At 38.5% G+C, this 25,577-nt stretch overlaps 1 protein-coding gene across 1 annotated transcript; it reads right to left on the reverse strand.

Moving 5' to 3' along the window:
- Positions 1–1,722: 1,722 nt before the first annotated feature.
- LOC129771509 (F-box only protein 33) lies at positions 1,723–25,099 on the reverse strand. Its single transcript, XM_055775242.1, has 9 exons — positions 24,945–25,099; positions 24,593–24,870; positions 24,240–24,395; positions 24,075–24,182; positions 23,895–24,006; positions 7,061–7,453; positions 6,924–7,001; positions 6,635–6,868; positions 1,723–6,574 (listed from the first exon to the last, which is right to left on the reverse strand). The coding sequence occupies exons 2-9, from the start codon at positions 24,724–24,726 to the stop codon at positions 6,434–6,436; spliced, it is 1,356 nt and encodes a 451-aa protein (XP_055631217.1). The 5' UTR covers positions 24,727–24,870; positions 24,945–25,099; the 3' UTR covers positions 1,723–6,433.
- Positions 25,100–25,577: the final 478 nt, after the last annotated feature.

A 25,577-nucleotide genomic window follows, 5' to 3' on the forward strand; every position in this document is an offset into this window, starting at 1 on the left:
GTGCATAGGGTGTTTTTTCGAGTTTTTGAAATTCGAGATGATCATTTTCATTGGCACCCTAACGAGGGCCCTTGAATCTTTCGGCCGGATCTAGCTTCGTGCCACTATTCAAAGGATGTTTGGAGTGGTACGAAGCCAACGGGGTCACTTTCATACCAAAGGACATTTGAGCCGCACCTTCATGGTGAGCAGACGCACGGACGCTTTGTTGAAGTTCATTTGGGGCCACCCAGCTTGCACCGCGGTAGACGAACTACCTTACAGGACAAGTGATTCATGAATCATAATTACACCTACGAAAACTCACGCGTGTGTATCCAACCACGGTGAGATCTTGGTCGTATGCTGACAGGGAAGGGGGGTTCACTATCCGAACGTCTGTTTACCATGCCGAGCTGTTAACGGTGGTCCTCCGGCGAGACTGGGGGTTAGTGCAGGCCTTGCAAGTCATCCGTAAAAATGAAACGAACAGGAAAATTCACAAGGAAATTCGAGACAGGATATTCGGACTAGATCCACGCAAAGAACATGGACTAGAGATTGGAACTCTGGAAAGAGTCTCTCAGCCTTCTTGCGATTTTCCGAATACTTTCGGAAATATTGAGAGCTCGCAATTTTAACATCTTAGCGCTGGAAGGTAGGTGCTCCCGTGGCCGAGTGGTTAGCGTCAAACCTAACATGCCGGGGGTTCGGGTTCGATTCCCGTTCTGGTCGGGGAAATTTTTCTTCAAAGAAATTTCCTCTGACTTGCACTGTGGTCACGCGTATTCTAGAGCTTGCCACTCAGAATGCATTCAAGGCGTGCTATTTGGCATAGAAATCTCAAGTACTAATGAAAATGACGCAAGTAATACTACGTTGAGACGGCGGAGTTCCTCTAGGAACGTTAGTGCCATATAAGAAGAAAGAAGCGCTGGAAGGTGTCATCGTCATCGGTTATTTGAATGCTCGGTCGGCCAAGAGGAAGAGGAGTTCAGACCGGTAATTGGTAAGTTCAGTATCCACCCGCGAATCAACGAAAACGGCCTATGTCGCCGAGCGGATCATGAATTTAGAGCGTGGATCATGACATAGACATAGAGTGTGTGATTAGAACGTGCTCTATCACAAACAAAGGATGAAAGATAAACAAAGATCACCGCCGTAGGTCGTTTTATTGCATCGGAGCTTATCTCCGATTGTAAATACCGAAGGACGGGAGGAATCCTAAAGTGCAATAAAACGATTACGAAGGTCGCGAGAAACTCGAAGAGGGAATAATAATAAATAAATAAACGGAAAGGGAAGATATCACGCCTGCGTGCGAATAAATAATCTTCTCTTCGTCTGAGAATAGGTATAGTATAATCATGATTTCCGATTTCCTTAACTACGCCTTTCTAGCGTGAGATAACGCCTCGTTCACTAGGAAATATAGGAAGAAAACGTGTATAAAAGAACGATATTTTCTGAAATAAAACACTCTCAATCAGGCCATGGACGCAGAAGCGTTGTGGTACTCTCAACATCGTGTTGAATTTTTTCAATATAACATCCTTGGAGGGAAGGCCGCAAGGGGCCTAGGAAACACCACCGACGAGGACCCTACCGAGCATTAGGAAGAACAACAGTATCCCAGCGCAACATGCGCTGTTATTCGATATCCAAAATCCGAAACTTCCAACCACCCTCCCTTTCCCCTCTCCATCCCTTTGGCTAACCCCCCCCCCCCCCAAAACCCCGAGTGACGTGGTACTACCGGATCGCACCAGTAGGCGCATATTTGTTATGTGCTCTACGAGATCTGGCCTACCATAAAGCGTAAAGTAAATGGTCTTTCCTTCATTCTAAATCAGCACGTTCCAAATTAGCTGAGCTGCAGCCACACTTTCCTACAGCTCATAAATTCGCGTTATCAGCACAGCCTGCAGCCACAGCCTAAGACCTATCCACTTCCAAGAACATGCCCATACGTAGTGGAAAAAAAATGTCCGGAGGAGTGGAATGATGGTGTGATCGGCCCCATCTACAATAAAGATGACAAGCTGGATATGGAAACTACCGTGCAATCACGATCCTCAATGGCGCCTACAAAATTCTGTCTCAGATCCTCTTCCGCCGTCCCGTCTATTGCCAATAGTAAGTAGATTTATGGGAAGTTATCTGGCTGGATTCATGTCCGTTTGCTCGACGACGGACTAGATATCTGTATTGCGGCAGATTCTCCAAAAGTACCGGAAGTATCAGGTCCCCAAGTCCCCACTCACCACATTTCGTCGACTTCAAAGTCACATACGATACAATCGACCGACGACAGCTTTGGAGAATCATGGACGAACACGCCTCCCCCGAAAGCTGTCAAAACTGATGACAATGATGAACGGTGTGCGGAACTCAGACGATCTGTCAGAATTGTCTGAGACTCACGGGGAACTTCGACAAGGCGATTGACTCTCCTGTTTGCTCTTCATCGTGGCGCTGGAAGGTGCTATGCGGAGTGTGGGCTTCAACATGCGAGGAACGATTTTGAACAAGTCTAGTCAGTTTATCTGCCTCGCCGACTGCGTGGCCATAATCGGAAGAACACATGCGACGGTAGCGGACTGGTATACCCGACTGAAACACGAAGCAGAGCTGATTGGTCTTATGTAGAGAAATTTGTCTACCTTGGTTCGTTGATAACAACTGACAACAACAACAGGCGTGAAATTCGAAGACGCATAGTGCCGTTTTGCGCATAGTTCCAAAATCAGCAACTGAGAAAAACGGATTCAAAGTTTTCTAGCATATTTGTCTACTAGAAGCTTGAAGCATTTCGAATTAGCAATACACTTGGTTTCTTTACAAACAGAGAACTATTGTTTAATGAAATGTGAAAAGATCCCATCATTTGAATCAACCAATCTTGGTTATGGCCTAAAAATTCATGGTTGGACAGTTATGCCTAGAATATCAACATGGGACAATTGGTAATGGTATTGAATTAAAGAGACTTTAAACTCTGAGAGTTCATTCGTCTCTCTGGGACAATTGAACTTGATGTTGTTTTTTGAAATACTGGGAACAAACAATAACTTTTTTTTGTGATTTTCCGAAAGATTATGCATAAAAACATCGTTTTATGAAGAAGGGAGTGACCTGCAATACTTAGCAGAATATAAATCTCGTTGTTCTTAGGCATTCGCTAACAAGGTATACACGTGTTCTGTTAAACTTTTATTTTATTTGTTTAAGAATTAGTTCGTTCTTCTAAACCAGAAATTAGTACAAGAGCCCTGCTGAATGCGTGTCATAAAATTCTTGTACTTGGACCGATTTATTTGATATTCATCTACAAAAATATATGGTGGGACAGTTATGAATACAATATCAACATGAAACAATTAAGCTTGATGTTGTTTTTTTTAAGCTGGGGACAAACTATAACTTTTTTTGTGTTTTTCCGGAAGACTAGGCATTAAAACATCGTTTTATGAAGAAACGTGAAAATTGTCGAAACGTAACATGGGACAACTATGCGTAGACCGACAGCATAGTCATTGGAAATCAAGCCTACTATGGGCTTCGTAAATCCTTAAGGTCCAACAAACTCCGACACCTACGAAGTGTACCATGTACAAATCTCTGATTCGACCGGTTGTTCTCTATGTGCAAGAAGCATGGACAATGCAGGAAGATGACTCAAAAGCACTTTGTGTATTCGAATGTCGATTGCTCAGAGCAATATACGGTGGTGTACAGGAAAACGGAGTATGGAGAAGGAGAGAGAAAAAAAAAAGCCAAGTCTGGACGAGCGCGGTGGGCGTAACATGTTGCAAGATTGGCGAACAGCAGCCCTGCAAAGATGGTGTTCACATCGAGTCCGGTGGAAACAAGTTCCTCTTCACCCAGCGAACGAGGTGAACCAGGTGGAGCAGGATTTGGCAAGAATCGTTGAACACGTTGCAAAAGTTGCAAAACTGCAGCTATGGACCGGGTTCATCGGCGAAACAATGTTGTGAATAAGATCCAATCACTTCAAAGGATGTAGAGCATCATTGTAAAATCGGAAACTCACGCATTTCGGTACGGTCACATCAGCGGCTTTTCCAGCGGAAATGGCGCTTTGAATTAGCGAAAATATCTCTCCATAATTGCTTGATGTTCGGTGAAAAATGTCTTTGCGACAATTTCATATTTGAATTCTTACCATTTTGGTGATACCATTTTCAATAACACTTTCTTGCTCCATGTGTTTCTATCCACATAATGTACGTTCATGTAATGTACGTACGTACGAAGTCTTCCTTTATCTATCACCATTGAACTTAACCCTTTGCGGTCGTATTAAAATTGGACATGGGTATCGTATTGGTCGGAATTATTTTTCCTTAAAAATACAGTGATACATGCAAAATTATGAAAAAAGATTTTTTTTAAATTTTTTTGTGAACTATGTATATGTATTAACTTAACAATGTGTTTCAATGTGACGTTTTTAATTAAAAATTATATTTTATAATTCGTCTTCGTGTGAAATCTTTCGAAACAGTCTCCAATAGTAAGTCATATGAAGTATAATCAATACATAATTTTATATTTATTATCCGTTGAATATGAGACACTTTTGCCATTGAAGCAATAAATGTGTAATTTGCTCAAGTTTCGGTGTCAGAGAATTTTTTTTATTTAATAAAAATCATGCAAAATGTATACTCTAGCTGCAAATTATGACTATGTACCAAAATTGTATAAAAATGTCAAAAGAATGAGAATCCTTATATAGATACACAATTGCATGTTAACCCTTTGCGGTCGTATTTAATTTGGACATGTGTGTCGTACTGGTCGGAATTATTTTTACTTGAAAGAACAATGATACATAATTTGAAATATTATGGAAGATGAACATTTAGAGGCGAATGAACTGAAAAGTTTAAACCCTCTCAAAGCCAAGTAAAAGAAGAAGATGAATAAGATTCATTCAATTCTTTGTGAACTTTAGATATGTATCTTCTAAATGTGCTTTTTTTTATAAAAAAATATATTCTAGAACTCTCCTTCGTGTGCTATCTTTCGAAGTAGTCCCTCAGCATGCAGTCCAGGTTTTTGATTATAGTTTTTTTCAATTGTGGCTGAGAGCCACCTATTATAGAACTAGATAGGAAATTATCACTCCTTTACGAAATTAACAGCACATTTCCCACGAGTTACAACATGTTTATAATCAAGTTTATAATCAATTCAAACAACTATTCGGGAACTTTGAATCTAGGTAGTTTAAGCTCCATAAAGCTCCCATACTGCTTGTTAGCTGCATCTATTTTTCGTACGATCACTCTACATATCTCGACATTATCGATTGGGTTTTGAACTGGTAAATAAGCAGCGTAGTCCAGAATCTGCAGCCCCAGGCCTATAAACTATGTAAAGGACTCCTGACTTTTATGTAATGATGCCTTATTATTAAGACACCTATGCGATTATTCAAATAACGAGAGATATTTATGCAAATCTTTTATATGATTCGTGCACAGGTTCACTAGATATCAATCTTCGTTTAGGAAAAGCATAAACTGATACTTGGTTGAGTAAAATATAAGATTAGCATGGGTGATGGCTGAGAGCAGACAAACGACCACAAAGACTTAGGTGTGCGCTTCTTTTGTCGTTGAAACCAATGAACCATTTCATCTTATCTTAAATTGATGCAATTCTTCTAAACTTAGTAACCAATAAATATTATCACGGAGAACAAAATACATCTATATATTTTTCGAGCTAGTATACATACCAAAAAACAAAACTAATCAATTCGAAAAATAACGAATAAATAATGTAACCGCAAAAAAATAAATCACAGATCCGTTGTTATCTTCTTATATTAGCGGGACGTGCCCGTTCGCGTGTGTGTGTTTGTGTTTGTTTGTTGTAAATATTTGCCGTTTATCGTTTCGTTTCTCAATCACTCTGAACACTCGGTCTAAGATCGTCTCTTTCTGCTAATTTACGCCAACAAATCTCAAATCGTTCTAAACTATAATATAGCGTTGGCACCTTTCGGCCATTTCCTATCACTAAATGGTGGTTCTTAAACATTCAGCCTAACCGACAATACGCTCGCAGTGTTGACACAGCGTTCTTAAATTGCACTATTCGTATGATCGAAGCAGGCCAACATTGCAACCCTTTGATGCGTGCTCTCCTGTTCTCGAACTGCTAATTTCATGAGAGGAATATAAGGTTGGTGCCTACCGCACTGATTTGCACAAATGTGTTCAAAATATAATGCTCCTATGAAATACGGTGTTCCAATATAAACTTGATTTTTTCCTCTACTTTCAATAAGCATGATTTCACTGTATTAGCTGAGACAGTGTTCTAATTTTTTTGTATTTCTCGAAACAAAGTTTTCGTAGCTCCCGTTCGGCTTTGAACTGACGATCGGATCGCATTCCATCAAGTACTTACGGTTTTATGGCGAAATGTTGTGACGTATATATTTCAAAATATGCTGATCGCGTACATCATCCGACACCGGATAGAACCCTAGAGCGGCGGGTAATGTTTTTGGATCCAGTGGAGCCCATTTTTGGCCTAGTTGAGTACTAATTTCCTGCAATATTAACAAGTGAACAAATGTGTATGTGTAGATGATAGTAAATTTGAACAGTACCTCTATGAACGGTGTCATCATGACTGACGGTATCGACAGATCAATACGAGACACTTCTAGCACCTTCAGTTCCTTGCCTCGTAAGCGTGATATTCCGACCAGATTATGTGGATCTAGCACATAACCGTGAATAACAATCTCTTCAAGTTTTTTGCATCGCCAGGCCATCATTACCAGTGGATCCTGCTCGGTCCGCAGTACCAATTCCATAATGTTGCGATACTCCTGAATGCGCTAAATGAGAAGAATACTTATTAATTTACATATAAAATCTGATTTTTTAACATACCATCGAATCGACCCAGATCATGCTCTTCAACGTTTCCTTATAATAGCGGGAAAGATATTCCAAAGCGTCACAATTAATCTGAAAATAACATAGACATTATAATGTGGCCGTTTGTAGCAACAGTCTTAACGGCTTACCCTCTCACAAAATAACACCTTCAGATGAGTCAACGGCATTGACGGACTCAGGATATGACTGTGCAGGATATCTACCGCCTCGTAGGCGCACACGAGCGTTAAGTGCAGCTCCGCTAATGAATTTGTTGCACGAAAACTGGCCCAGGCTGCCTCCGACAAGCCCGGATGTTCCTCGTCTACGCCGTGCACATGGATCACCAAACGCCGAAGTGGCAGCAGTTGTAGTGTTTGCAGAAAATCATCACACATGATGTCATAGTCGAGCGAAAGATACTGCAGGGCGTTGCACTTCTCGAACAAATTGGACTCAATCATGCTGAGTGCATAGTGACTCGGATCCTGCTTGACCGAGGCGAAGCCAAGCTGGCGCAGAAACTGGGGACGTGGGCAGCTCTGAAAAAGAAATCTTAATGACAATGGTTTTCTGTTTATGGATAAATACCGCGACCCAGCAGTTCGAGTTGGTTTTGGCATGATTTTAGAATCGATTTATGAAATACAAAAGGTTTAGTGGGGTGCAGTACTGGAAACAGTTTTCATAAAAACATTTGATATTTATAGAAAAACACTCTCAACATTGGGGTTTCCACACGAGAGAATCGGAAAGAGAAGAAAGACGAGTGACAAGACATTTTTTGGTAAAAAGTTCTGTAAAGCTATCCTTTATAGAAATGTTACAGTCGATCATTTTTCGGATCATAGTGAGCAAATTTGTTGCTTTTGTTGCTAACAAAATTGTTTCAGTGCTAAGTCTGCTGGGGCTCCACTGATACGTCCAAAATCATAAACTTCATAAGCTTTAAAACCAGTCCTTCGCATCCCAGATAAAATTTCAAGATTTATCTCTGATGCTTGAGAACATCTCGAGAACATTACCCCCGATTTGCGATCCACCGCCTCCTTCTCTTCTTCATTCCAAAATCTGTCATTCAGATCCATTAGCCTCTTTGTAGCAATTCTCAAAGACGAACCCAACGACAAAGTATAGCTTACAAAGATTCATCAAGCTCAGATTCAGAATTCGGGGCAAAGCCAAATATCATTATGAAGCTAGTCACGCGCTAGTTAGTCCTTCTTAGCTTTCTGGCTGTCATGAAACATTCTTCTCAATACAACCATGTCTTCTTTAGCAGTGCGGAGTGATTTGTGACACATAACTATTTCCGGACACCGCAAGATCTCAGCTTTGATAGTATAGTTTTCAAGCATGATTGTATCGATAGTTTTAGAAGAAAAAAGAAAGGGAATTGATTGAAGCTGATAAGTAGGAGAAGGTGGCCTTGGTGCAATGGCCATTCATCACATAAAATTTTCGTTTTTTGGCAACTTCGGCATTGAGACGAATACTACAACTCTTGAACTGTTTTATACTGGTCGGTGTGGTTCATGAGTGCTAGAAAGGGTATAACAGAGGCCAAATAGGAATCCTCATTTTTCGACACCTTCAAAAATGGTGGCCCTAAAGCGACCTTCCCATGTTCCTGAACGGGCCATGTATTTTTAGCAGCGAATCTACTTCCAATTGCATGGAAATGACTTAAGTCCCAATTATATAGGTATCTAGTTGACCCAGCAAACTTCGTCCCACTCAAAATTTATTTTTCGTTATAACACCCACGTTTTCTTACTAAGCGCACTTTCATGGGTCCAATAGCAGAACTGTTCATTGATTGATCTTCTAATCTACCCTTTAAAATTATTTTTTACTATAAAATTTCAGTACTTCTACCAAAACTAGACATTATAATATCAGATTATTTTCAGACACAATTCTCGTGCAAGATTTTTCATCCACTTTCAAATAACATGTTTCTCCGTGACATAGAATAAATGTTTGATACAGAAAATATGATAGAATGAAGACAGCCCTAAATCAGACAATTCCTTTCTCGAGTTTTGCTCTTATCAACACAGCGATCCATTTTTATTAATAAAGATAGAAGACGATATAGGAATGCGTTTTATCACATTAAAATCCATTTTAACTTTCGAACGAAGATCAATTTCGTTACCGCAAGCATCGAATGGACTAACAACGCTAGTCAATATGTAATTGTAAAAGACATGCAAATTGAATTTTTCGAATTTTTCCATTTTCCTTCCGAGTTTTCCGAAAATTTTCAATCGTCATGTATGGCTGGAGTATGTGTATTATTTTTATGCAACCACTTAAGAAACGTTTTTTGTCTCCTAAAACCTCCACATGCCATATTTGGTTCTGTTTGCTTGATTAGTTCTCGAGTTATGCAGAATTTTGTGTTTCATTTCTATGGCAGAAACCGACTACAGTTTGCTATGTTAACAGACCTAAGAAGTTCTGGAACAAGGTCTTTTATACGGATGAGCCGAAAACCAATATCTTTGAATCGAATGGAAAACAGATGGCGTAGAGGAACCCAGGATCGGTGCTTCAGATTCAGCATTTGGTTACCACAGTAAAACACGGCGGCGGTAGTCAAATGATGCATGGTACGATGGCGCTTCTGGAACTGGAACCATGGTGATGGACATGATGGCTTAATTAATCTTCCTGAAACGTAACCTGCAGTCTCCCGTTCAGAAATTCGGTCTGCATCGTGATTACTACTTTCAACAGAATAATGACCCGAAGCAAACTGACTTCGTGGTGCTGGAATACCTGCTCTATTATGTCCCAATCAACTCAAAACACCTCCGAAATCACCGAACTTGAACACTATTGAGTATATATGGTGGAAAATAAAGAACCATCCATCCATCAAAATTCAGGGAACGAAGCAGAACTCAAAACGACGATTACGGAGATTTGGGAAGTACTTTCGTCTACAGTGACCAAAAATCTCGCTTCGGTGCTTGCAGGAAGTGCTGGACGCCAAAATGGGGGTGGGGAAGGGGGTCACATCAAATTCAAGGGGATTGATTTTTGTTATCTATTGAAATGATTTCAATTTTAGTTTTAAGAAAAACTAGAACTGTACACTCAATTTTGCAACGTCTTAATTGAAGATTTTTCGTTTGTATTTTAAACATGAAGTAGAAATGTGACCATTTTTTTTTTTTTTTCTTATCACTACATGAGAGTAAAATGGTTCGATTTTACGATGAATATAAGTCGTATTTAATGATTTATTTTTTAACCCCGAAAAACCTAACAATAACAAACCAGCACGAGTTGTATACTCAATTTTGCGATTGACTGTATATAGATAGACAGATGTCCAAATTGATGTCCAATAGGGTGCCAATGTAAACGGTCATCTCGAATTTCAAAAAGTTACCCCATAAAAAATGTTCACCACCTCGAAAAAACACCCTATACAAAATATTAGCTCTATCGGAATTAAGGGAGAGTGGCGAAAAATCGAAAAATCACTCAAGGGGGGAGTAAAGGAAATCGGGGTTTTCGAAAAAAAAATTGATGCCAGATGTCATAAAATTGCATGAAACGTCGAGATCTAGTGTCACCTCGAAAAAATTTTTTGCCAAAAATCGGCACTCTGGGACTTTTTTTTCGGAGTTGGAATGAGTCCGAATAGTTGGCATTGAAATACCGAATTATCGAGGTATAATCGCAAACTTGTCATTCTAAAACATACGTTCAATTAAATGGAATATTATCTCATACACTTATTAATTTTACCTAATATAACGTTCAAACGTCCAAAATTATGCAACCGACATAACGTTCAAACGCTCGAAATCATGCAACTGACATGTCTCTTATAAACGGGAATGAACTCTTTCACTTCACGGAGTTTATTTCTACACGCAACTGTCCGTGACAATGGGCCTTATTCCCGTATCCACTTACACTTACGTTTCCACTACGCTTACATCTCACTTCACTTTTTTGCGTTTCCACCGATCGTGAAGTGTAAAAATGAACTTCGTGTAGAATGTGGAGTGGATACCAAAATGACCCTGTGTTCATTTCCGATGTCGTTTCTAATGGCGCGTTTACATTTGGTAGATCTATAGCTATAGATGGATTTATTCACACGAAAATAGATGTAAACGGGTGAGAATATATATGATACAGTTCTTCGAGGTATATATAACCACTATGAATAGAATAAATTCAGGCATATGTAAACGCTGGTGAATTTCTCTTTGGTGAGAAATCACTAAAGTTGGATACAGTTCTACTTCAGGTGAATAAATTCACCGAAAATATGAATATATTCAGCATGTAAGTTCGCGTAAGTGTAAACGGTTGATGAGATTTCTATAAATCACATCCTATTTTTTCACATGAATATATCACTAGTCTATACCCACCATAATAGAAACGTCAGTAGTATTTTGTTTTGTTTATCCTCGAGTTGTGTCGATACACCCAGAAAATGGATTACTAAAAAAAGCTTCCAAATCTTTTGTAATTCAAACAGTAGAATGTACATATTTTCTGTAAATATTACCAATTGTTTGTAAAATTAATGTCAGATGCAATACACATCCCTACCAACAATTGATTCATTTTACTTCGCGGTGTTAGTAACTTTTACGATTGTCATTACTGGCAACCGCGAAGAAAATAACTTTATTATAGCGAATTTGTTTTTAAAACTGAGTCAGTGCCAAACTGACTCTGCAATAAAAAAACGTTTTCAGTTTCACGAATGCGTTGGTTTGTTGGTGTACGTTATATAGTCTGATTTGTTTATATTTACGACGGCAAATGTACAGTGTCGACGTTTGGTGGTGATATTAGTGCTTGGGAGGTAAATTGTTCTCCATCAGATCAGAAGGGCCAAGTGCAGTGTAAACATATAAAAGTTTGAATGAAAATTTGTACTTCATATTGTTCGATTACCTAACACATGTAGTTCTGACACTCACTTAACCATTTGTCGATGCATTTCCTGTTTGTTCCACAAATAATTACTATTATAATATAAAATCATCATTAGACACAGTTTTCGTTCAATATGTTTCTGCGATATCGGAAAAATCCTCTTATTTAATCACATAAAATAAATATTCGATACGTTAAAGTAAATTTTCATTCATAATTTTGATTTTGAAATTTATTCCACCTGAATATCCATCATTTTCACCTCCCAATGAAAGCACACGTAGCTTAATGCCGTCTACTCGAATATACTCTTCAAAATCAGAATCCGAATTGGATTACGCTTCCAATAATACAAAAGCAAAAGCAGCAGGTTTTCCGTTTTCATAGTCTTTATTTTTAGATTTTCCAAAATAATATTCGGAACTTGACAGTTCAGTATAGTTGTATTGGTGAACCCGAGTGCCAACCCGTGAAACATCTCAGTACGAAACTAACAGTTTTCGGGGCGAACTAGTGCGACACTGAGTGCGAAACTGAGTGAATAAAAAAACGTTTTGACAGCAGTTAGTGCGGCACTGGGGTTGAAACTGAACAAAAACGAAATCGCTATTAGCCTAATTACCGAGTTGTTAATTGAGTTGCAAGGCACTACTTTCCGATATTGATTTCTTCACAGAAGAAGGTCGTATCAACTCAGATTCGGGATAGGTAAGTAATATTCGTGAAAATCAATTCAATTTATGTTATTTAATTGATATTTATACATATTGGATAGCAATGATTTGTGCTCGTCTGCTGCGGGAGAATGCGAAGACATTACTTCAATAGTAAGGAATCTGGGTACTTCGATACACAAAAACGAGCCCTGTCGAGTCCTAGTTCTACCTGTTGGATTCGGTCAAGGACAACTTCATAAACGTTTTGCAAACGATTGTGATCGGTGGTTCAATCAATTAGATGTTTTCCGGATTCGTCACGACGCAGGTTCCGTATCTTGCGCGTCAAGTCAATGTTGCAACGGGGCATAAAGCTAGCTTCACTTAATGCCATCTGGGTTTTGTCAGTTTCATGATATCTCCCGAATATGTTTGGCTGAGATGTAATGACAAGCTGGTTCTGGGAGAGGATAATGGTGAGAATTGAGTAGTCTGTCGTAGCTATTCATAGTAATAACTGTGTATTTTTTCCTAATTTGTAGCCATGGATCAGACCCAATCGAAGCAGGACCAGATGTCGATAGTTTAGATAGTTCAATGAATGAATAAAGATGCATACAAAAGCTCAATCAATTCATAATAATATATGCATAAAGGTAGGGTTAACATAGCATGTTGTATATGTTAAACGAACGTTGAACCAACTGCTTATACTCTGAGAGAGAGGAGCCAGCTCGCGTTTGTTGTGATCGCCCTTATGTCAGCGCGAACTAGAGATGGGCAAACCGTTCATGAACTGATCAAAAGAACGAGTTCACCCAAAAGAGTGAACGAACTGCCGTTCTTTTTTGCTGGGCAACAGTTCATATGAACTGTATACCCAGTTCAGAACGAACTGTGTACGGTGAATGATGAACTGATAATACAGTTCAGAACGAACTGACCGCCAACTGAACTGTGTATACAGTTCAGAACGAACTGACCGCTGGCAGAACTGTGCATGCAGTTCAGAACGAACTGTGTACGGTAAGCGGTGCGTAAGAGGAAAGAAAACGAACGAGTGATAGATGAATGGTGCTGCAAGGTAAATAATTCTCAAATTAACGAATGAAAACAAACGATAGTCCCATGAAACAACAAAAATAATATGTCGGTATTGTCGCTTCATAAAAAACGCTTGTTGCGTATTTTTATGTTGCGTTCAGGATACGATGGTTTTAAATTGGATTGTTAAATTATTTATCAAATTTCATACTTTGGAGTTCAGGGTAAATATTTCAGTAAGTTGTTTTGCCAATCTACCTCACTTATAAAATATAGTTGAAAGCTGAAAGTTGATTTAAACAGTCTTGTTAAACAGTAAAATTCGCGTCGCTAATATGAAATATGTTTTATATTATATCATATTGTGCTCGATAATTTTGAGATGGACGTTCGCGGTTTGGGTACAGTTTTGCTATAGCATTTATTGCAATACATCGTAAGCAAAGCAGCACAATGCTAGTTTAGGCTGAAAATAATGAATAACGATTCAAACAAAATTAAAATTTCAAAATCAAAGTTTGATTTTCTATTGTGCTAAGTTATTTCTAACAAATATATCCCGACATATCCCGCCACTGTACAAAAGAGTGAGTGAACTGCTCAAAAGAACTAGTTCACTTAAGTGAACGGTTGGTCACTGAACGGTTCATTAAAGTGAACCGTTTTGCCCACCTCTAGCGCGAACCTGTCACGGTGAACCAAGGGAAGGTATTGAAATATGTAGAAAATTTTAACATGACATTTTTGCAAGACATTTTATGAGAAAATAATGTTGACGTCGGACTTCATCTTTCATTTCTATACTGGGGTGTAAGTTCAAAGCTTCGAGAACGAGAGTGTTACATTGGAGAAACAGGATGTTGAGCAATAATACCTCTTTGCCGATTGAAAGAAATGGTATGATAACCACTTCATTCGAAAGAAAAATGTCTACGTGTTATATGTGTGTTACTTATTGATTCAAAAACTTGTTTGCATAGTTCAAAAATTGCTTTGAAAGCAAGCTATTGAAATCACAAAAATCTTTATATAAGCAGGTGCCAGCACGGAAAACCACTCAATTATAATTTAACAGCGGTTGGATCATATTATCGCTGCTTAAGATTGATATGGCGAAATACATTTACATTTTTCGAGAACTCATTAGGGGTACAATGAATCTTGAGAAAGACAATTCATTCCTGCTTGACACTCGCATAAACGATGTTCACTCAACAATTTCACAAACGGGAAGTGGGTGTTGTGAGGGAGGGCAGAGTGAACGCAACACTTATGTAGACTGATTGGAAGCGACAGATATGTTGTCTATTGGAAATGGTATACAAATTATATCACATACAAAGGAGAGAAAGACTCTTGAACCTTTCAGTTTTGTGGACAATACTGATTGGTTCACCTTCACTATCAGTCAATTCGATTGGACCTTCAGTGATACAACCTTGATTAGCGACCTGCATGTCAAATTTGAAATTTGTATATGAATGGTCCACCAACGATGGGTAAGAATATAACGGCAAAGACGCCGAGAGACTGGTAGTATAACTCTCATCTTCATCCGAATCGTGATCACTGCCTATTAAGAATGCAGACACAGCATCATTTTGAGTCAACCTATTATTATTTCCTTCGGACCCAAACAAAATTGCACCTGGGAGAAATCAATGCTGACTCTTTTCATTAGGAGATTTGCACTTATTTTATATATTCCACATACGCTGCATATTGCAAATTGCATGGGAGAATATATAATCATCGCCCATATTGCATTCACTGAGCTTGCAGCAATAAATCAAACTGGAACCAGTGAAAGAATGAAAGAATTCGCGAAAATTGAATGAACGATCGGAAAAAGTCATAAATGAGCCCAAAACACCCATAAATTCGCAAAATCTCCACCGGCAAGCAAATCATAAAAATCAGTTTGCTTATTATTTCGGATATTTTCTTCTATTTCGAAAATCATCGAAATAATTCTTTTAGACAACTATATCGAAATTACCAAAGGTAAAACAAAACTTGTTCGAATGAGCCGATGTTGCTGGAAGCCATGATGTGGGCTGACCTGGTACATATTTTATTATGTACTACATGATCAGTGTTCAAATTTTTTATCCCCATATATTACTGTTAGATATAGTACTACGTCAAAAATCAAATCGGAGATAAAAACGCACAAGTGTACTCACAAACAAGGGTTCACGTCAAGTTTGAACACTTTTCTTATAAATGAATGACAACAACTTTCTTGATTGAAATTGTCCGATTTGAATTTTCTTGATAAGAATGCGTAAAAAGAATAAGAAGAAAACAAACTATCTGTCATTCAGCTGGCTCCTCTCTCTCAGCTTATACTGGGTTATACTGGCCGATTTGACATCATATCGCGTAATATGTACGATGAATTCGTATTGCAAACATTTACTAAATATTGGTAATATTTACCAAAAAGCTCGTCATATATACCAACTTTTCGGGAGAGTGTATGACTGTTTACACAAAAGAGAGCGTGAAGTGTAAACCAGAATAACATCGGTGGATGAACTCGGTGTATTGATAATGAATTCTACCAAATGTTTACAGTGGCGTGTATTCCGGAATAAGGTTTTACTCACTACACATTGTTTTCACGTGTAGTGTATTCGGGAATAAGGCCCAATGATGATAGACACAAAAAGATTAAGTGAAGTGTAAGTGACGTGAAAGCGTTAGTGACAGTGATGTTCGTGATCAGGTCCATATACTCGACAAAAATAAAGGAGCAATACGCGACATCGAATGTGAATTTTAGGTGTAACTCCGTTACAAAGTAATGCATTCGTCAAAGCAACTACTGGTACCTACATAGAATATTTCCAAGTTCGTAGTGGTCAATGAGCTGTTTTGACCACCGACTTGCTGTGCGTTCATTATTTTATTAAATAGTGGATACCTCTCTAGTAAAAGGTTCTAATGAAATTTTCTATGAATCAAATGGAAACGAAATAATGTGGTTGATTGGATTATTGTTGGAAATATATTTTTTAAATCTATGGAAACTTTGAAAATAGTCCAAGAAAGTTTTATTTTTATATATTTTTTATGTTTTTTGTCTACAACATACATCAAACTAAAAATATGTACGTACGATATCTTTAAATTAGAAATTTGCAGCTTGAAAATGTTGTATTTTTGATCTTCAAGTAATCATTGATATCGAAGCAACAGCTTCCGAAATCGCTTAGAAATGTTGACCCTTTACTCTTCAATCCTTTTGTCAAGTGCAGACCTTTAGATATCAGTGCATGCTTCCTACTATTATCTTTTCCTGACTTTTCCTGACTTTATCTTTTCTTTTTTGACGTAGGACTACGTGTAACCAGAAGATGTAGGGAGTGTGTAATATATGCTATAATCCCGTCTGCTGCATAGGCTCCGATTTTTGAATTTTGTAATCGGGCATTACTAATACGTTGAATACTAACACTAACTTAAGGATGAGCTCATCTGAGAGTATATTCAATAAACTCTTTCACTTGAATTACGGCCGGCTAAACGACAAGACGTTTTTATTCCTTGTCACGAATTAGCACATGGCGCTGTAGCAAAACCGCCATTGGAGATAGTTTTAGAAGTACGTACTCGAAAAGTGATCACCTTGTTAATTTTGGTGAATTGTGTTAAGTGAGATGACGAGAGGAAAGCTTAAATCCTCGGACTCGCCGATCTCGGGACGCTCTGAGGTCAAAGCATTGCGGCCACTAACTCTGCCTCCGCCGTCGCCATTGCAAACTTCTGGCAGCATCCACGCGAATTGGATGAAATTCAAGCAAGCCTTCGAATACTGGATGAAGGGCGCCGGCCATGAAAGATGCGAAAACGATGTAAAAGTAGCAATTTTACTATCGGTCATCGGTTCCGAAGGGATGGATGTATTCAACATTTTACCGCTCCACCCGGACAATAAGGACGATTTCGATGAGGTTATGGGAGCTTTCGATGACTATTGCGGATAGAAAAAAAAACGTGCTCTTCGAACGATTTATGTTCACCCATCGTCGGCAACTTGAGGGCGAGAAATTCGACGATTTTCTACGGGAAATCACAACGCTTGTGAAGACTTGCGAGTACGGGAACCTGCGAGACAGTTTATTGAGGGACCAAATTGTCTTTGGATTGCACGATCGATCGTTTGCGGACAAGCTGATGGCGAAGGACGCCAAGGAATTGACTTTGGGGAAAACCATTGAAGCCTGCAAAATCGAGGAACAACGGAGAGATCAGGCGAAAATCATGAGCCACGGGGAACCAGGAACTTCGGGACGTGTGGATCTGGTCTGCAGAAAGGGGGGTTCCACGGGGAAAAGGATAAGTAAAAATAGAAATGAATTTCAAAACCGGCCGAAAGTCAACAGCTCACAAAAGTGTACTAACCAGAATACTAATACTAATAGTAATAAGAAATTCGCCAAGCCCAATGCTAAAGTCAGTCTTTCTAATTGCAGCTATTGTGGTTATGACCATATAAAAGGCAAATGTCCAGCATACGGGAAAACCTGCTCGGCATGCGGCCGGCAGAATCATTTTAGTTCTGTCTGTAGAAACCGTTCTCAGACCAAACATGCTGGAGAGTTATCACTTTGCTATATGGATGTGCTAGAATCCAACATTGGATCTCCCTGGCGTGAGGTTATCAAGATCGGCAATATGGATGTGTCCTTCAAGCTTGACACAGGCGCGGATGTCAATGTGCTTCCGGCATGGGTTCTTTCGAAGATTGGAGTGACTGAACTCGAAGATGTTTCTATTGTTCTGCAAGGATTCGGGACGTCGTCGAAAATTCAGCCACTTGGTAAGAAAACACTGCAAGTGTTGTCCCGTGGCGTTATGCATGATTTGGAATTTGTAATTGTCGATCTAGATGTAAATCCAATACTGGGCCTGAAGAGTTGTGTTGAATTGGGATTAATAAAACGTGTTTTCGGTATTCAGTCGCATAACACTGCAGAAAAATTCGTAGAAAAGAATTCAGATGTTTTTACAGGTATCGGTTGTTTCAAACAGCAGTATCGGTTGAAAAATAGATCCTCGAGCCACCCCTTCTGCTAAACCTCCTCGTCGAGTTGCGTTCGCTTTATTGGACAAGTTGAAACTGGAACTTGAACGTTTATGTGAGAACAACATTATTTCACCTGTTGATGAACCCACGGAATGGATTTCTAATTTGACTTTTGTAGAAAAGCCCGATAAGTCTGAAGACTTTGTTTGAATCCCCGTGATTTGAACAAGGTTCTTCTGAAAGAACCTTATTTGATTCCAACCATCGATGACTTGAGGATCAAATTAGCTAACAAACAAATATTGTCGGTACTAGATCTTAAAGATGGATTTTTTCAGATAAAATTGGACATGAAATCGAGCTTTCTATGCTCTTTTAACACCCCTTATGGAGTGTATCGCTACAATCGATTACCATTCGGTTTATCGATTTCTCCTGAAATTTTCCAAAAATTCAATGAAGAAAATTTCGCGGATATTGATGGTGTTTTTGTCTATATTGACGATCTTCTTATTTTTGCTGATAATATTCAACAACATGATCGTATAATGATGGAAGTTATCAGGAGAGATCGAGAAAGAAACATCAAATTCAAAGCGAAAAAGCTACAATACCGCGTTAAAAAGGTTTGTTATTTGGGTCATGAAATTTCAGTAAACGGGTTTCGCCCGGATCAAGGACGTTTGGATGACCTTCAGGAAATTAAGGCACCATCGAGTAAGCTTGAATTGCAAAAAATACTAGGTATGATTAACTACATAAGAACATTTATTCCCAATTTGGCAGAGCTATCAAAGCCATTGCGGGAATTATTGAAGAAGAATTGTCTTTTTTCTTGGACTAAAACTCATGAGAATTGTCTTGATAAAATTAAACATTTGATAAAAGAATCTCCCTATCTATGTGCATTTGATGACAAAAAACCAATAAAACTTCAGTGTGATGCTTCTCAATTCGGCCTAGGAGCCTGCCTTCTGCAGGACGGAAACCCTGTAGCGTTCTCATCACGAAGTTTGAACGATGCAGAGCAACGGTATGCACAAATTGAAAAAGAGATGTTGTCGATTGTGTTTGGATGTAAAAAATTTCATAACTACGTTTATGGTAGACAGTTTTCAGTAGAAAGTGATCATAAACCTCTAGTTGCTATAATGGATAAACCGTTGTGTGCTATTCCTTCTTCTAGACTGCAACGCCTTTGAATTAAGTTACTTCCTTGCGATTTGAAATTAAACTATTTACCAGGAAAATATATGTACATTGCAGATGTACTTTCTCGTTTCTTCAAGAAAACAATAGATCCAGATGAGATCGAAGAGGATCTCACTGGATACGTTCACACATTGAATATCAGTGACAATAGGAAACAACAGTTTTCTGTTGCTACACAAAATGATCCCACACTTGGGAAATTTTTAGAAATTTACCACAAGGGCTGGCCTAAGAATAGAAAAGCTCTCCATCAGAATATCAGATACCTTTGGAAGTACAAAAATGATTTATGTGTTGAAGACAATATCGTTTTCATGAACGATAGAATATTTGTGCCATTGAGCCTTCGCCAGACTGTATTGAACTGGCTACATATTGGTCATTTCGGGATTGAAAAAACCAAAGCGAGAGCCAGAGAACTATTTTTCTGGCCTGGCTTGTCGACAGACGTGGAAAACAAAATAAGTGAGTGTAAATTATGTTCAAAATATTCAAAACAGAACATCAAGGAACCGTTAATTCAGCATGAAATTCCTGAAATTCCTTATCATAAGCTTGGAATGGATTTGCTTGACTTTGAAGGCAAACCTTTCTTAGTAGTTGTGGATTATTTTTCGAAATGGCTTGATATTATTAAATTGAATAACAAAACAGCATCCTCAATTATTGACAAACTAATTGATTTTTTTGCCACTCATGGACATCCACGAGCAGTTATAGCAGATAATATGCCATTTGGGTCCAAAGAATTTAGAAGCTTCTCGAAAGAATTCGAATTTGATCTAATAACATCTAGTCCACACTACCCCAAATCAAATGGTCTTGCTGAAAAGTATGTGCACATCGCTAAAAATATACTACGAAAATCAAAAGAATCTAATATCGATTTTCGAAAAGCTCTATTAGAGTATAGGAACACACCCCTGAAAAGTTTAAAAGCTTCCCCTGCTGAGTTATTCATGAGTCGTAGATGCAACACATACTTACCTGCTTCCAACAACTTACTGATCCCAAAAGTAAATAGTTCTAGTCGCGAGTTACGAATTAAACATTCTAGGCAACAGAAACCCTACTATGATAGAAACAGCAAGGGCAGAGGTGAACTTGCGGTGGGAGATAAGATGGCTTATTTAGACAAAAATGGTACTTGGCTCGAGGCTTCAATCATATCGCTTATCGGAGAAATAAGCATCACTTAAAAAAAATAACCAATCGTCAATCACTTAATCCAGATTGTGTGTCGGATCGGAACGTGAGTGGTCATGTTAGTATGGGTAACAATAAGCAGTCTTCGTGTGAAGTCAAAACAAATTCCGAATGTTCTCACTCTGGATGCCAACGCGAAGTTAGGAAAAGTGAACAACTGAAGAATAAACACTAGTGAGATCCAATTTAGATTTCTTTGACTTGCACAAATTTGATTTGTTGAACTAGATTCCTGAATTTTCAATTGAAATTATTACATCTCCTCAAATACATAAAATTGTTAGTTTTTAAGTGTACATAGTAGGTTAAGGATTTTGTTTATATTCTTCATTTGAGGGGGAGATGTAATATATGCTATAATCCCGTCTGCTGCATAGGCTCCGATTTTTGAATTTTGTAATCGGGCATTACTAATACGTTGAATACTAACACTAACTTAAGGATGAGCTCATCTGAGAGTATATTCAATAAACTCTTTCACTTGAATTACGGCCGACTAAACGACAAGACGTTTTTATTCCATGTCACGAATTATCACAGGGGGTAAAATGAAATTCTATGCACCGAACATGTGCGAACAATCGAATAATAATTGTGAAATGTCAAGCATTGTTCAAACGCACTATGTGCCTCGTTTCGATTGGTCCAATTTGTGCTCCCAAAATTCATTTCGTTTGTTTGTGTGCGTTTCAAAAACTCCGAAAGATTGGCACTGATGGAGCTCATATTATAACACCACTTCAAAAATACAATGCTACTGCCAACACCTCAGGAAGTTTTAAGATTTCCAGTTGGAATAAGCACAATTTAGAAATAAGGCTGTAAACGTAAATTAACTTTCTAGTATTGAATGTGTTGCTCAAGATCAATTTTTGGAATCGTGTGCTTTATATTCGGATGTGGATTGTTCAACTGTATATTGCGCGTTTCCGTGTTGGCAACCAGATAGCCTTTATATAAGCGTTGCAGGGTGCAGCTAGTAAAATTTGAAACTTAAATAGAATTAAAATTCAATTTATGCGCAATTTACTTATTTCCTCAATTATTCTAATGTAATTGTAATAGGAAAAAAATGTTCACGTAGACAACGGGGGGAGGGGTATGAAAATGTCCACGCTTGTCCACGAAAGGGGAGGGGGAGTCTAATAGCAATACTTCAGAGACACGAACGGTCTGCGACATGGTGAGCGAGTATACGAGTTATGATTTTTCGCGCGAGTACAGGACTGCCCGATTATGCATGGTTGACGTAACCGCCAACACCGCACAGTAATGGAAAACGCTTTTCCATGTTTTTGGCTGAATCATCAGGACTGTGAACAATTCATATAGAATAATCAGTCTTTATTTAACAAATATTAATGATGGTGGGCCGGAGGGGTTTTGTGATTTTTTAAATTTTAATTCAATTGAGAAACACAGTTGACACTTACGTCAACCATGAATATTTGGGCAGAGGAGGGTTAATTTTCTAAGTTACCCTTTTTTAAGTCAAAGAAGAGTGGATTAGGACAATAAAAATTCTTTGTAATTCAAACATTATCATCGAAAATTCCGAACAAACTCCTGAATTCACAAGCTCTCTTCCGGCTTGTCCGGCGACATAGGAACAACGCTTTTTATTACTTAGAATATTATTTTGGAATGCATCGACCTTTCCAAAATAAACTCTTCAGTAGATAGTTGCGGTGACCCAAAAAAAAGAACCGATGGGCTGCTTTGGTGGCTTTGTAGAGCGCAGACCTTGTAGACCTTGCTGCTTTTGCTGTCGTATTATTGGAATCGGAATCCAATTCGGATTCAAATTTTGGAGAGTATATTCGCGTTATCGGCATTGAGCTTCGCGTACTTTCATTGAGTGGCGAAATTGATTATGGATTTTCAGGTGAAATAATCATGTTTTAAAAATGAAAATCATAAATGAAATTTTGCTTTTAAGCTTTTACGTTCATGTATTCTGTGCAATAAAGTGTGCGCAGCTGGTGCCACAACCACTTCTTTTGCTGGGACAAATCTTAGGTTCGTCTATGTTGAACACTCGTATAGAATCTTCTAAAACGTTGCTCATATCTGCTTGTCGGACGTGATCATCTACCTCTTGGAACCACTCCCGGCTTTTATGCTCGGTAACACAATTTCGCTGTTTAGGAAGCTCACTTGGAATTCTTTGCTTGATGTCGGGATGGCGTCTTAGAAAACTATTCAACCACCTATATCCAGGATCACCCCCCTTGAAAGTGTTCTCCCTTTTAATGGTTTTTAAAAAAATATGCCACGGACATCTTCAAAAGTTTCACGTTGCCATTCAATTTCAGTTGTGCACGGAGAATACTTTCCGAGATTCCTTGATATTTTGCTGCTCTGCGTTTTACTTTACTTAAATACTTTTTCTTGTCATCTCCATGGCCAGAACAAGCTGCTGACGGGAATAACGCATATATTTCTTTCCGGAAGTTGTTCTTGTTTCATCCTGCGCTTAGTAAGGAAAGTGAACAGAACATTAGGACCCAAATTCTGTGCGTTATGAATTCTCTTTTATTTGCTTTAAACACTTTTACACAAACTCGTTGCGTCTCAGCGTTATTGCTAACAGGAACAAATATTTGTCAAATTTGCTTTTATTTTTTTAAAAACATTTCAAAATTTTTCGTTGAAATACTGGGTGATAATAAACGCGAAAAACCAGAAAGTTCGCAGAGTTAGACGAAGTTACGGCACTTATTTATAAGTTTTTTAAACAATAATTTCAGTATAAAAATTTTGAAAATACATCTTCAAACATACACTTAATACATCGCAGGAGATTCTAACACTCGATTGGATCTCAAATGACATAATTAATCTTCAAAAACCCACGTTTAATCCTCCACAAACACACTAAAATATACCTAATACGCCGATACTTACGGTCAAAAGATCAGCAGCATGCAGAGATAGTATTTCCGAACATCCCAAGTCTAACTTCTCCAGTGGTGGATTCTGCCGACCCAACAAACTTTTAATGGGTTCAACGAATAGCCTTCAACGGAAAAATACATAAATCGAGTAGTTCACAGTATTAATTATATGGCAAATATTCATCTATACTTATAAATATAATTCCATTCTTCCTCTGAATAGAAACGTCCCGGTGTTACCAGGGTGGCATATCTCGGACGCAATGACAGGCTCACAAGACACGAGCTTTTGCTCAACCTGAAATATAGATTTGCCTCTTTGAGACAGACTTTAATGACACCGGATGTGACTTACTTGTAAAGAATTTCTGTAGTCAATTCAACATCATACAAATTGCAGGAATCGAAGGAAATTTTCGCTTCATTGATGATGTGCGCAAGTGATTGTAGAAAAAAGTTGTTCTTGTTGTTATTTTCACGTGCCACATTGAAATGAACTCCTTTGAAGAACCTATAGATTACAGAAAAAATATCCGAAGAAATTTTGATGTGATTATGAAGAAAGCATTTACTTTTACTCCATAAATTATACGCACGGGTACAAAGAAAAAGCAAAATAGAAATTACGTCGCAGGAATTTTAAAGTGATAATAAATAAAAATTCATACCGAATTGCAGGTGAAAGGAGTCAACAAAAAAAAACCTCACCTCGGCTGGAATAAAACGGAACGCCAGTGCCAACAGACGGAGGATGCCTGTAAACGGTCGTGATAACTCATGTACTGAAATACATTGGTAATAACGAGGGCTGGAAGTTCGCCCCAAATTGGGCTTTTGTTCATCGCACTATCCTGCTCAATCAAAATATATCAGCCTAATGTTCTTCGATAATGAGCAATACACAACGAAATGATTTTTTTTTTCTTTACTCTTGTTTGATTCCACTTTCTTTGTTATGGGACTTATGACCTTCGCAAACTGAGAATCTATAATTGATACCAATAATATGAAGTTTAGCTTCAACAATTAAGTCACTGTGGTTATGATCTATATTAACTACCTGTATCGAGGCTCGAGTTTTGAGTTATCTAGCAATTCTATCAATGATCTATGAAAAAATCCTTTTTGTTTTTGTTACTGCTGTCATTGTGTGGAAAAAAATTGTCTAATGTTTTGCTTCACAATTGTGGCAGTTCATTTTCCAAATGTTCCATCTATTTCAATGATCAGGGTTGACTCAAGGCCCGTAGAAGTATATCCTAAGGTGGGCCAACTTGCTAAAACCACTCTTCAGCCATCTTGGAAGTCTACTGTGTTTCGTGTGTAAACAAAACACAATACGCTTGTGCCCAAGCTCGCTCGTGATCAGTCTGTCTCTTTCACACTTCAAGGAAAAAAATCCCCTTCTGCTTTCTTCCGTACTGTTTTCATATACCGCTCCCTTAACCAACTTAGTGACGAAACGGCCTCACCTAGTACCATAGACCCGTCTTGGAATCACCCACCGCGCTTTGTGACACTATGGCGTTTCGAGCCCGGAGATAGTAACGCACCAAGTATGTGCCTACAAGGTGGGATGGTTCACCTTGTAGGCACATTTGTACTAAATTTCTATGTACCTGGGCGCACGGCAGTGGAACTTCCCACAATCCAATCGATGAAAAAACATCGACCTAACAACGACCGTAACGCT

This window comes from Toxorhynchites rutilus, chromosome 2, assembly GCF_029784135.1.
Source record: "Toxorhynchites rutilus septentrionalis strain SRP chromosome 2, ASM2978413v1, whole genome shotgun sequence".
NCBI lineage: Eukaryota > Metazoa > Arthropoda > Insecta > Diptera > Culicidae > Toxorhynchites > Toxorhynchites rutilus.

What these genes read in the sequence shown, in the direction of transcription:
- LOC129771509 (XM_055775242.1), bottom strand. Translation starts at nt 24,726, where the DNA reads ATGAACAAAAGCCCAATTTGGGGCGAACTTCCAGCCCTCGTTATTACC. An exon ending in ACTACAGAAATTCTTTACAA is followed by an intron (nt 24,183 to 24,239) that starts GTAAGTCACATC and finishes TCTATATTTCAG; the next exon opens with GTTGAGCAAAAGCTCGTGTC. An exon ending in TGATGACACCGTTCATAGAG is followed by an intron (nt 6,575 to 6,634) that starts GTACTGTTCAAA and finishes TTAATATTGCAG; the next exon opens with GAAATTAGTACTCAACTAGG.